The 13,197-nt window shown below is 37.5% G+C and overlaps 1 protein-coding gene across 2 annotated transcripts; it reads left to right on the top strand.

Moving 5' to 3' along the window:
- The first annotated feature begins 3,758 nt into the window (after window positions 1-3,758).
- LOC112171257 (probable disease resistance protein At4g27220) lies at window positions 3,759-8,020 on the top strand. 2 transcript variants are annotated; one of them, XM_040507947.1, is made up of 4 exons: window positions 3,759-4,011; window positions 4,112-4,222; window positions 4,472-5,048; window positions 5,149-8,020. In XM_040507947.1, exons 3-4 carry the CDS (start codon window positions 4,525-4,527, stop codon window positions 8,003-8,005), a joined length of 3,381 nt encoding a protein of 1,126 aa, XP_040363881.1. In that variant the 5' UTR covers window positions 3,759-4,011; window positions 4,112-4,222; window positions 4,472-4,524; the 3' UTR covers window positions 8,006-8,020. The 2 variants fall into 2 exon arrangements, with proteins under 2 accessions (XP_040363881.1, XP_024164236.1); XM_024308468.2 differs by having other exon boundaries at window positions 3,759-4,007.
- Window positions 8,021-13,197: the final 5,177 nt, after the last annotated feature.

Below are 13,197 nucleotides of genomic sequence, written 5' to 3' on the forward strand. Positions count from 1 at the left end.
ATGTTGGTGGAGCGAGGCTCGCTTAAGTACCCCGATCTTAATTACTTTCCTAGACATCATACTTCATTTGATGCGCCACATGAGAAAGAGTTAATACAATTGTCATTTATTGACTAAGGCACATTTGCCATTTTATTGGAAAATAGAAAGGACTATTCTAATCAAAGTCTGCGGCATCCTCGTGCTCTTTATTTGCAGCTTTGAAGTCCTCAGTGGTGAGAGTGATATCTTCACCATCTTCATCTTCAGCAAGATTGATATCTTCATCTTCAGCAAGATTGGTTTCTTGCTCTTTCAATTGCCTATACTCCTTGTAGCTTGCAGCTAGTTGGGTACTTGCATGGCATTGCTTGAACCAATGCTCAATTGATCCACATCGATGACACATGTCATTGTGGTTACCTCCCTTTATTTGAGGTGCAGGTTGTGCACGTTGTGGATATTCCCTAGGGGGGGTTACTGCTACTACCACGTCTCATGGTGCGACCTCCACGGCCCATGGTGCTACCTTGACGGCCCATGGTTTTGCCATATCCACCTCTCCCACATGTGGAGTTGCCACCACGTGTGTCCGCTCTAAAGTTGCGGTTTCCTTCTTTATTGGGGCGGTTATATGGACTCATTCGTCCTTCATGTCCCCTGTTATTAGGGTACCGCTCCTTGCGCCCTCTTTTGGGTGCATTATAATTCGCCTCACGAACGCTGTTGGTTCCAATGGGTCTTGAATTATAATTCTTTATGAGGATGTTGTCGTGCTTTTCAGCTACCGACATAATATTGATGAACTCATTAAACCTCGTAATTCATCCAGCATTGACTTTAGTGCGATATTGCTTTGACATCACAAGTGCTGCGACGGGGAAGGTGAAGAGAGTTTTCTCAATTAGTTCTTCTTTTGTGAGAGGTTTTTCACAGAACCTCAACATAGCTTTGAGGCGAAGAGCTTCTGAATTGTATTCAGCAACAGACTTGAAGTCGGAGAAGCATATATTGTTCCACTGAATCTTCAAGTCAGGGAGGAGGGAATCTTGGATATTGCCAAGGCGCTCTTCTAGCGCTACCCATAGGTTGCTTGCATCTTTGATTGACATGTACTCCAATCTGAGTGCCTTGTCCATATGGCGTCACATCAAGATAAGTGCTTGAGCATACTTTGTGGGTGTTCGTTAGAACACAAGGCCCTGGTCAGGTGCCTGGATTATGGGCAATATCCCTCTCGCAGTGAGATGGTTCTCAACGTCGGTTACCCAGCCATGGTATTCTGAGCCTGTTGAGTCAAGCATTGGAAAGTCGAGTCTAGGTTCATTCGACATCCTGAAAAATAAGAAGAGAAGATATATTGGTTTTCGAGTTTAAACTTCCACGAAAACTAAAATAATAAGATTTCCGAGCTATGCTACCAAGAAATCAATTTCCAAGAATATTTGGATTAGACCAAAACAATGATGTTTGCGGACGCTCTTAGTCCGAATATTATGAACACTCTTAGTTCATTGATTATGAACGCTCTTAGTTCGTTTAGCGTGAATCCCCACGATTCCGCTTTTAGTCGATAAATTGATACTTGCGGACGCTCTTAGTCCGAATATTATGAACACTCTTAGTTCATAGATTACGAACGCTCTTAGTTCGTTTAGCGTGAATTTCTATAATTCCGCTTTTTGATTACAAGTCCCTGAAAAGAAGAGAAAAGGAATACAAACTCAAAAACAGGAACTTTAATATTTAAAACTTACTTGTTGAAACTGAACAGATCCCATTTCAAATGGTGTACAGGTCTCAAAACAACTCCAACATGGCTGAAATTTTGAGATCAGATATAAGAGACATAGATGAAAAACTTTGATGAAGAAAGGATTTTGATTAGATGTCCCGAAAAGGACGTTGCTCGGCGTGCAAGCAGGCTGATCTGCACAGGAATGAGCGTGATGAACAGCTCCCACTTCGGATGGTGTACAGGTCTCAAAACGACTTTAACAGGGATGAAATTTTGAGGTCATATAGAAGATACAGAGATGAACAACTTTGATGAAGAAAATATTTTAATCAGAGGTCCTGAACAAGATGTTTCGGGGCGTTCAAAAAGGCTGATCTGCACAGGGACGAGCGCAGGGGCAGCGCAAGGTATGGCTAGCAAGGGATAGGAGCTCGTGCTGATAACGTGTTTAAGGACAAGCATAAATTAACAGAGAGAGAGAGAGAGTAATGTTGCAGAGAGAATGGAGATTCAAGTGTGTTATTCATCTCCAAAAAAAGTGTATTTATAGGAGTACATTTGTAGTGTGAATGCTCAAAGAGAAAACCAATTTTGTGACTACTTGATTTACAGCTGCTACTACACATGGGGCTGCAATGATGAAATCTGCCATGCTTGTTGCCTCTTGGGATAAAGCATGTCATACAAGTCTTTATACACTCAAGTACCTATTACATGATATAGACATTTATACTATGACTCATGTATACTACAACAAATATGAGGTACTGAGGTAGCATTATTATCAATGATATGGCCTCGTCAGCAAAATTTATGTAACACGTACACCAGACTGAGTCCGGCAATCATTCCAGAAGTTTATACTTGCCCCAACACCAATTCTCCATTCATGATGGCCTCTCTACTTTGTGATTCAGTTTTTTTTTTTTTTTTGAAAGAGGATCAAAGGATTTGACTCTTACCCCCATGGTGACTCGAACCCATGACTTCCATTTTAGATAGTGGGTGCTCTAACCACTGAGCTAACACTACTTCATCACTTTGTGATTCAATTTTTATTTTATTTTATTTCATCTTATTTAAATTTTTTTTTTTTGCTAATTGTTACAGGGAAAAATTGGTAGTTTGAAACAAAAAATTGAATGGCAGGATGAAAGTCCAGTACCAATTTAATAAAAATCTAAGCAAAAATGCCAAAAGAAAAAAGAATGCAGCATCATCGGACCAGAAAAAGCACTGCCGTTGTCTTCACATTGCACATGCCTCCCTCGTTTTCTTATGGACTAGATACAATTCGAGTTCGGCTCATTTTCAGTTTGTTTAGCTTGTGTCCTTGAAAGAAATGAGTTGAGCTTAATCTCAATGTTAAGCTTGAAAAGCCGAGCTTGAATTCTAGAATATTCAGCTTGTAAAACATGTGAGCAGCATTTATATTGACTATGTTCATGCCTATCTCGTTTGCTAAAACTTACATGACAGTACTTAAATATTTAAAAGAACTCTTAAAAGAGCTAAAATCGCTTTACCTCTCTGAACTTTACATCTAAAATGGTTTGAGCCCCTATACTTTTAATTTGATCACATGTACCCTTAAAATCTCCAATTTGATCGATCTCCAAGTTGAGACTTAAAATTGAGTCCAAATTAGCCGGAATAGTGATTTGAGTTCATCTTAATAGTATTCAAAAGGACTCATATTTAGATCCCGAATATGAATCATTTCCAGTTTTCCACTGTGGAATAGGCAGTAGGCTCAAATGTGAGTCTTATACCTCATGTCATACAAAAAAAAAAAAATCATTCCCAAAATCAGATTTCATTAGTCCTCCATCTCATTTCGGACCCTTAGATCAAGTTCAACCACATTAGGACTCATCCTACCCTTCCATTTTTTCACATGCTAGTACAACTGTAAAACCTTTTAATGTCCAAGAAGAGACTTTTTATGTTTCATCAGCAAAGCGTGGAAGTATAGACTATAGACAGATCAGTGTCTCATCTTCTAGTCTTCTAGTCTTCTTCTTCCAAAAAGTCTCCGTCTAGAACCCGATCAAAACTCAACTCCACATCATTCCCAAAATCAGATTTCATTAGTCCTCCATCTCATTTCGGACCCTTAGATCAAGTCCAACCACATTAGGATTCATCCCACCCTTCCATTTCTGTCCAAGAAGAGACTCTTTTTATGTTTCATCATCAAAGCGTGGAAGTATGTATTTCATCTTCTAGTCTTCTTCTTCCAAAAAGTCTTCGTCTTCTACTCTTCTAGTCGTCTTCTTCCAAAGAAATTGTAAGTATGTATTTCAATTTGTTCAATTCAATGGATTCAACTTGGAGAAAATAAGATTGATTTCGAATACATGATATGCCGATTATATTGTTACTTTTGGGCAGAGACAGTCATTAACTCATAATCGATCGTTTCTTCGATCACTGGTGAGGTGAGGACGAAATTGCCATTGCTGGCTTGCTGTGATCCTAGCTTGGATTGGAGCAGTTTTTCAGGTTTGTACAGTGGAATATTCTAGGTTTTATGTAACACCAATTTCATATTAATTTGAAAGAAAGCTTTAGTTGATTAAATGTTGGAAGAAACGATTAAATGTTGAAAGAAAGCTGTTTTGCTTTAGGCCTATAGTTCAGAATCCATTTGATTTAATAGATCGATCACTTGTAAGTTCAAAGGTTATTATGGGTTCTTTTTCTAATATGCTTGATCTAGGAGTTGTTTTGAATGATATATTTTTATTGCAGGTTACTTGTTATATATTAACTTGATAAGTTACACGGTTATAAAGCCTGAGCCAATGTCGGAGGATAATCAAGAACCGGTTGATGTTGATGCCCCTGCATCTCTTCCTTCATCATCAGCTCCTCGGTGGAAGCATGATGTGTTTTTGAGTTTCAGGGGTGCAGACACTCGTAAGAGTATTGCATCCTTTTTATACCATCAACTGCAAAAAAGACAAATCAAAACATTCATGGATGACCAAGACCTTCAGGTAGGGGATGTTATTTCTCCCACCCTCCTAACGGCAATTAAAGAATCAAGGTTTGCAATTATTGTTCTCTCTCAAAACTATGCCTCTTCCACTTGGTGTTTGGAGGAACTTAGAAACATTTGTGAATGCATGGAAGAAGACAACAATAGAATTCTGCCACTTTTTTATTATGTGGATCCTACTGATGTACGATATCAGAAGAGGAGTTTCAGAGATGCTTTTACTAGGCATGAAACATCAGGGCAACACAGATCAGAGAAGGTGCAGCAGTGGAGAGATGCTTTAAAAAAAGTGGCAAATTTCTCTGGATGGCACACACAGAATTATAAGTAAGCATGATGAAACTTTTTTTTAATCAGTAATACTTGTGCTTTTCAATTTAGCATTAATTTTCTCGATGATTTTTTGACCCATAATGCTTACTTGCAGAACTGAAAAAGAACTTTTGGATGCCATTGAGGAATCTGTGTGCAATAAATTACGACCTACTGGACTTGAGTTTAAATTGTGCATCGGAGGTTTTGAAGCATTTGCAGCAACAAAGCAAGCCATTGATAAGGTCATGAATGCGCTAAAAGATGATGAGGCCACTACCATTGGAGTCTACGGAATGGGGGGTGTTGGAAAGACAACAATGGTGAAATATGTTGGAGAACAAGCCCAAAAAAGTAGGCTTTTTAATCAAGTGATTATGGCTGTCGTATCCCAAAACCCTGACTTGATGAAAATTCAAGAGACATTTGCAGAACTGCTAGGCTTTAAATTGGAGGAGAAGACAGAAATTGGAAGAGCCATTAAATTGAAGGAGAAGATAATGAGAGGAACCGGGATCCTCATAATCTTGGATGACATTTGGAAGAGAATAGACTCTTCAAGCATAGGAATTCCGAGCCACAAAGAACTCCAAAGATGCAATTCCAAAGTTCTACTGACCACCAGAAAATTGAGTGTTTGCCGTTCCATGGATTGCCATCCAAACATACATCTCAATATCTTATCAGAAGAAGATTCTTGGAGCTTATTTGTGAAGGAAGCAAGGAAGTCTTTTGACAAATCATCCAATCTCTATGATGTAGCACGTAAGGTGGCTAGAGAATGCGCTGGTCTACCGATTGCTTTGATAGCAGTTGCGAGGGCCCTTCAAGAGGAAGATTTGGACGGATGGAAAGAAGCTGCTCGACGACTTAAAGAGTCTCAACCTCCCATCCTTGAAGATGAGGGAGATGTGTTCAAATGCATAAAGTTAAGCTATGATTACTTGAAATCTGATGATTCCAAATCATGCTTCTTGCTTTGCTGCCTGTTCCCCGAAGATTATGATATCCCAATTGAATACTTGTTCAAGTATGGATTTGGGAAAGGAATGTTTCAAGATTCAAACTTGCTAGAAGCCCGAGCCACAACATATTTAGTGGTGAAGGCCCTTAAAGATTCTAGCTTGCTTTTGGACGCTAGAGATGACAGATATGTAAGGATGCATGATGTCATTCGGGATATGGCAATCTTAATTTCATTATCTGAAGGCCAGCGGTTCTTGGTGAAAGCTGGCTGTGAATTGAAGAATTGGCCACAGATTGATGCACATAAAGGCTACTATGGAATCTCACTAATGGAGAACAAGATTTGCAAGCTGCCCCAAGAGTTGGTATGTCCAAATCTCCATATTTTATTACTGCAACACAATGCTTCTCTAAATGAGATCCCAAAATCTTTTCTCCAAAGTCAGAATGAATTAAGAGTCTTGGATCTTAGCGACACTGGTATTTCATTACTACCCCAATCAATCAGTTTCTTAACCAACCTTCAAGCTTTGTATTTAGATTACTGTTGGAACATAATTGACATTTCTGTAATCGGAAAACTTCACATGCTTGAGATTCTTAGTATGAGAGGAACTGCTCTGAAAGAATTGTCAAGAGAAATAGGAAAGTTGACCAATCTAAGGATGTTGGATGTCAGTGCTGAATTTAATCCACGGACATGGAAATTTGATGGACGTATTGCCACAATTCCATCTGAAGTGATATCAAAGTTGCATAAATTAGAAGAACTGTACATGCAGTGTGGATTTTGGGACTGGGGGAGTAAAATTGATGGAGAAGGAGAAGAAACTAATATTGGTTTTGATGAATTAGCAGGTTTATCATATTTAAGAATTTTGAAAGTTTGCATATCAGATGCAAATTGCATCCCTAAAAGTGTTGAAGTCGAACCGAATTGGGTTTACTTCGATATTAGTATTTGCAGCAACAGTTATAAACAAATGGACCTTAAGAAGTTTCGAGCTAGTGATTCTGGTCATAATTGTAGATCCTTGAGTCTTAATAGTACTGACACAACCATAGGAACCTTTCCAGATTGGTTTGTCAACGCTGTGTTAAACAATACTGAGAGGCTGAGTTATGAAGACTGCAAAGGGCTAAGTAACATTCTTGTGGAATATGACCGTGGGAGGTTATATGGACTGAAAACTCTCTCAGCAAAAGGTTGCTGTGAGAACTTGAAAGAATTGATGAATGCAATAACATGTGTTCCAGATATGCCTGTGTTTGAGAACTTGGGAGAGTTGTATCTATATTACCTGAATGACCTGAAGCAGTTATGTGTTGGTGAGTTACCACCTGGATCTCTCTGCAGTTTGAAATTATTGAAGGTCGTTGGGTGTCGTAACTTGGGGAATGTACTGTTGCCATCAAAATTGTTGCAAAAACTAGCAAATCTGGAAAAACTATCCTGTTCTGTTACTAAAATGGAATATGTGTTTGGATGTGAAGGCTTTGAGCATTATCAAACAAATCTGAGAGAGATGGATTTATGGGATCTAGGCTCAGTAAGAAGCATATGTAATGGTCCTGCTCCACGTGGAATGTTCCAGACACTAAACGATTTGGTCATTGACAATTGCAACTTCCAGGGAAGCCTCTTCACATTTGATGTAGCTCAGTGTCTTTTTCAATTGAAAGACCTTTATGTATCCAAATGCCCTTTCTTGGAAAGAGTAATCGAAGCAAGGAAGGAATCATTGATCAACAAGAAGACCGTTCTTCCAAATTTGAAGAACTTATATTTACAATATCTTCCCATGTTGTACAATGGAAGTGCTACTATTGATTTTGAGTGTCCTTCATTGGAAAACTTGGGTATCGAGGACTGCCCCCACTTGTCATTTCCATCCTCTGCTTCTGACTACTTCCACAGCAGGAAGCAAGTCCTTTTCAATGATCCTCTTCATCTGAATCAGTTTCATATGAAAGTTACAGTACGTCGGGTCGTATATAATTGGTAGGCTAGTTTCACTACTAGCAAAATAACAACACACACGGATTTACTGTAGTAAAAAGCTACAGATATCCGTGCAAAATATAAATACTAATAGAAATCCGTGTGAAATGAGCATAATTAGGCCCACAATAATTTATACAATAACAATATCAACGGAAATCCGTGTGCATAAACAACAGTAACAGATATCTGTGTAAAAACTAAAACATTTTCACACGGATATTTGTGTGAAAATCAATTCACACTGATTTCTGTATGTATTATAAATTAGTTTATTTCGAAATCATTAATTTTTTATGTTATGTGAATTATGGAGGGACAGATTTCCGTTACAATAAGTATTTGGTACAGATTTCTGTGTGAAATGAGTAACACACAAATATCTATGTGAAAAGAGCATAATTGGGCCCCACAGTCATTTATACAATAACAATATCAACGGAAATTAGTGTGAATAAACAGCAGTAACAGATGTCTGTGTAAACGCTAAAATATTTTTGCACGGATATCTGTGTGAAAATCAATTCACACTGATTTCTGTACGTATTACAAATTAGTTTATTTCGAAATCATTAATTTTTTTTTGTTATGTGAATTACGGAGGGACAGATTTCCGTTACGATAAGTATTTGATTGAGTAACACACGAATATCTATGTGAAATGAGTAACACACGAATATTTGTGTGAAATGAATAACACACAAATATCTGTGTGAAAAGAACAATTAGCTATAGAATTCCGTGTGAAAAACTCTATTAGAGACATAATTCCGTGTAAACAATCGAATAACAATTAACATGACAGTTATCGGATACCGAGGTAAATACACACGAATATCAGTTGCAAATGTATATGTATTTCACAGGGATTTCTGTGGCAAAATAACTTGAAAGAAAATTATTATCAATAAAAATAAAAGCTAATGACTAATTATTTAGTTTCAAAAAATAAGGGCAGGCCAATCAATTTATTCCCGCTCAATATTTGGATATTCCCACGGATTACTGTGGGTGCTGTTGTAAATATTTAAATGACAATAGATGATAGCTATTGGGTTACCGAGGTAAATTCACACAGATATCTGTAATAAATGTAAATGTATTTCACACGGATTTTTGTATGAAATATTATAAACACACAGATTTTTGTGCATCAATGCTGCTTAAAACCAGATTACCAAATAAAACACTTAACCAAAATCTAAAGCCTCCTCCGAATTATCCTCTGTCTCTCTCTCTCTCATCTCCTCCACCCACTGCCCCCTCCCTCACCCTCTTCTCCGCCTCTCCCTCTCTCTGCTCCTCCGCCCATTGCTCTCCCTCTCTCTCATATCCCAGCTCCTCTTCTCTGCCTCCATCTCTTTCATCTCCAAATTGTTTTGGTTTAATGGAGGACAGAGGAACTAGATTTGTTTTCTCTCTCCTTCGACACCCACTTCCGGTCACCACCGTGACTCACCTCCACCATCACGGACCTCATCGACCTCCGACGAGTTTAACGCAGCCTCCTTGACTTCCGGCAACAACCCACACACCGACGTTGCTCACTTCCACTATCAAGCACCGCCTCCCTCCACTCCATCCTTCCCTCTTCTCTGTGCCGGCGTCTCTTCCTCCACCTCTACCGCCGCCCAAGAAATTGGCCGGCACCAACATGCTTCTGTTCTTTTCTCTTCACTTTTGTTTTGTTTAACACTGTTTTGTTTTGCAGGATCTTTTCCCTTTTGTTTTGTTTTTACTTGTCTTTTTTATAACTGTTGTGGGTTTTCCTTTTCATGGTAGAATTCCCCAACCAGATTTGGTTCCTTGAAATGCATTGGTAGCTGGTTATTCGTCAAATGGATTGGATTGGGAAGCATTGGTAGCTGGTGTTCGTGCTTGTAAGTCTCTTCATTGCTTTGCTATCAAGTTTGGATGCTTTTCGAATGATTTTAGGGTTCCTGCTTTGATTTCAATGTACGCCGGGGACGGGGATTTATGTGGCGCTAGAAACTTGTTTGATTCTGTAGTGTAAAAGAATGTTCCTGTTTGGAATGCCATGATTTCTGCATATACACAAAGGCAAGAGCTGTCGACCAGGTACTTGATCTATTCTAAAGCAATAAATTGATCTTTTCCAAAGCAGTATATGTGCTGATACATGCAAGGGGTAAAGCACTATGAGGAAATGGCCAACCTCTTTAAGCATTCCTCTAGAACAGAGTAGGAGCTTTGGGCAATAATCTCTTCAAATGTACAACTGGGATGGATGAAAAGGCCCAACCTTGATCGGATTAACAAAAATTGTGAAATATGTACTTTTGATTTTCTTTCTTTATGTAATTTTGTGTGAATTGTGGAGTTTCATATATTTGTGTATTTGTCTGATTTATTTCCACCTTCAATAACAATGTATTCCGGAAAGCAGCCTTGTTTTTTGTAATCCAAGAATTTACTTTGGTATGAAATGTAAAAAATATCTTGCTATGAATATAAAGTTTAAATATTTTCGATTGAGTTGTGGATTTGTTCATTTTATTGTAAATATTTGTAGTATATTTATTGTAGAAAAATAAAAGTATTATTATGTTTAGGTTGCAAATTAATTAGTTGAAATTTTTTTTTTTTAACATGTTGTTACTTTTACACACAGAAATTAGTGAGAGTTAGGGTATAGGGATCTCACACGGAAATCCATGTCAATAAGGTTATAGATTTTGACACAGAAATCAGTGTGAGTTGTATCCTGCACATTAATCAATGTGAAATAGAGTTTACATATTTGGCACAGAATTCCATGTGAAATAGAGTTGTTTATACGGACTGCATTTTGTTATGGTATTTTATATTTATAGAAAGATTGTGGGGCCCACGTATAATATTCACACGGACAACATAATCCGTGTGAGATGAGTATTACCCCCCTCCAAACCACACAATAACTCAATCTGTGCGTGTACGGTGGGTAAAAGCTATCACGCACTGAAATCCGTGTGATTCTGCCTTATTACACACAGATTAAAATTTGAGTTCCTGCTAGTAAACAAATAGAAATTAAAAGCTGTTTTGGTGAGTGATCTATATATAGAGCTTTTCCATATTAACATTATTTATTTGCTTTCTCAATATATCTTAGAGCTTATTTGTTTGCTTTCTTAATCTTTTATTGCAAACGAGTTCCGCTTTCAAAAATTTAATTGGTAGTCGGTTTCTTCAGCTTTCAAACAATGATGGAAGTTTTTTGATTTCTTGATTCTATGTTCCCTAATTGCACCACAATTGTGTGCTTGGGCTTTTAGGTAACATGTGGCTAGGAATTAGGTAGTCGGATTTGCATCATGTTTGAAGGCTTGCTTTTTAATAAGGTATTTGTTAGGTTTGGTGAATAGTATTTGTCAGGTTTGGTTGTTGTTTGATCCTCAGATAATAGATTGTACCTTGAAAGCTGATGTATGTGCTGTTTTGGTCTTATATTTTAATGAATATTTTCTAATTGAAAAAAATGAGAACGAGTTCCGCACATTAGTAGACCAAGTGGATTTTGACTACCAGCTTATTTTTCTTTTTTCTTTATGCAATCAACAGATTATTGCAAAATTTAAAAATAGAATCCTTGTACAAATCATGAATTAAATCAATTTCATTTTGTTAGATATTAATTACTTTCATCCAGCATTTTAGACAACCTTGTTTTTCATTTGTGCTAGTAGCTCATTTTTTGTCCTTTTTTTTTTTGAGAATGCATTTTTTGTCCATTTAAACACGGAGTGCAATGTAAACAATAGGGAGACATTGTAAATTGTTGACTTATTTACTTGTCTTTTATTTTCATTTGACCATAGCTTATTTGTGGGCAATGAAGTGACGGACAGACGGTTGCAGAACAGAGCTTCTGAAAAATCTTCCCATGTTGTATAGGGGAAGTGCCAAACAAACTCTCTTTCTTCTTCGCTGCCAACGCGCCATCACCGACGTTTTGCTGACCCCAACAACTGCCGATCATGTCTATTTCCTCCCATTCCCCATCTGAATTTTGTTCTAGGTATAATTCCTTTGGATTTAAGCACGGAATCATCGCTGTTAAACTTTATGGATGTTTTAGGGTGTTGCATGTTCCTTTGTGTGAATTTGAATCTTAATCTTCTCTTGATTAAAACTAAATTCCTAGAAATAATTATTTTCATATAGAACGAGACGCAATTCAGTTATGTTCTGCTAGAAGCATGTGGGTTATGGTTAATAATAACTGCAGTAGGATTTCTAAATCAATGATGGGCTGTAGGTATTGGAATTTGGATGAGCATAATTGTAGAATTTTATTTTAGTTTATTTATGTAAAGTCTCGTTCTAAGCCAATTTAATTTGGTCCATTTAATTTAGAATATAATGACAATGAAACCTTTTCTACAATTGGTCTTTGTGTATTGTGCTTGCTGCGGTTAGTGTTAGTGAAGGAACCAATGAAGCTACCACTTAGGCACTTACTCCTGCCATTTTCTTCCTTCGTAGAGGGTCCAAGGCTTTTCAGTTGCAGACCCTAATTCACTGTCTATCATTTTGTAAAATATTGGTTTTTGCATTGCTAGTTATTCTATTTATGCATTCGTCTCCCTGTTATGTTTTTGTAGTTGAATCAAAATATCAAGATGGCTCATGTAATTGAAAGTATTGAAGGGGTGTAGATGGAGTCTCATGGCAAGTCACTCAAGGTATATGCACCATACATAATTTTGATGCAAACATATGGTTTATCTGTTACTTTAAGTAGTCAAACTGATAGTCATTCCAAATGACAAGTTATTGACTGCAGATTCCCAGTCTACCCCAGTAACAGAGGCATTTGATCTAGCTGACGATATTCTACGACAAGGGGTGTTCGTGGTATCCTTGAGACTCTGATATAATCACGGTATGTAAACTTTAAAGATCATGTAATTATGACCTCTATAGCAAGGCAATTTTTGTAAAAACACAGCAAAAACTACAAATACTTTTGAGGTGTAAATCTTTAAATCACTAGAATTTATTTCGTTCGTCTGAAACCTGAAATGAATGTACACACGAAAGATACGAACTTTAGGAAATGAGAATTCGATCCAATCGGACACAAAGAGAATTATCAACAAATTTTGAAATACGAAATTCAAGAAAAGAATTTAGATCAAACTCTAGACGATAGTTTACCAAACTTATTCTGCACACCCAACCCCGTCCGCT

The sequence above is a fragment of the Rosa chinensis genome, chromosome 6 (genome assembly GCF_002994745.2).
Source record: "Rosa chinensis cultivar Old Blush chromosome 6, RchiOBHm-V2, whole genome shotgun sequence".
Lineage (NCBI taxonomy): Eukaryota > Viridiplantae > Streptophyta > Magnoliopsida > Rosales > Rosaceae > Rosa > Rosa chinensis.

Excerpts from the sequence above, each read along its gene's own strand:
- LOC112171257 (XM_040507947.1), top strand. The coding sequence starts at position 4,525 with ATGTCGGAGGATAATCAAGAACCGGTTGATGTTGATGCCCCTGCATCT. Across the intron at positions 5,049-5,148 it reads TGGCACACACAGAATTATAA|AACTGAAAAAGAACTTTTGG; the intron begins GTAAGCATGATG and ends GCTTACTTGCAG.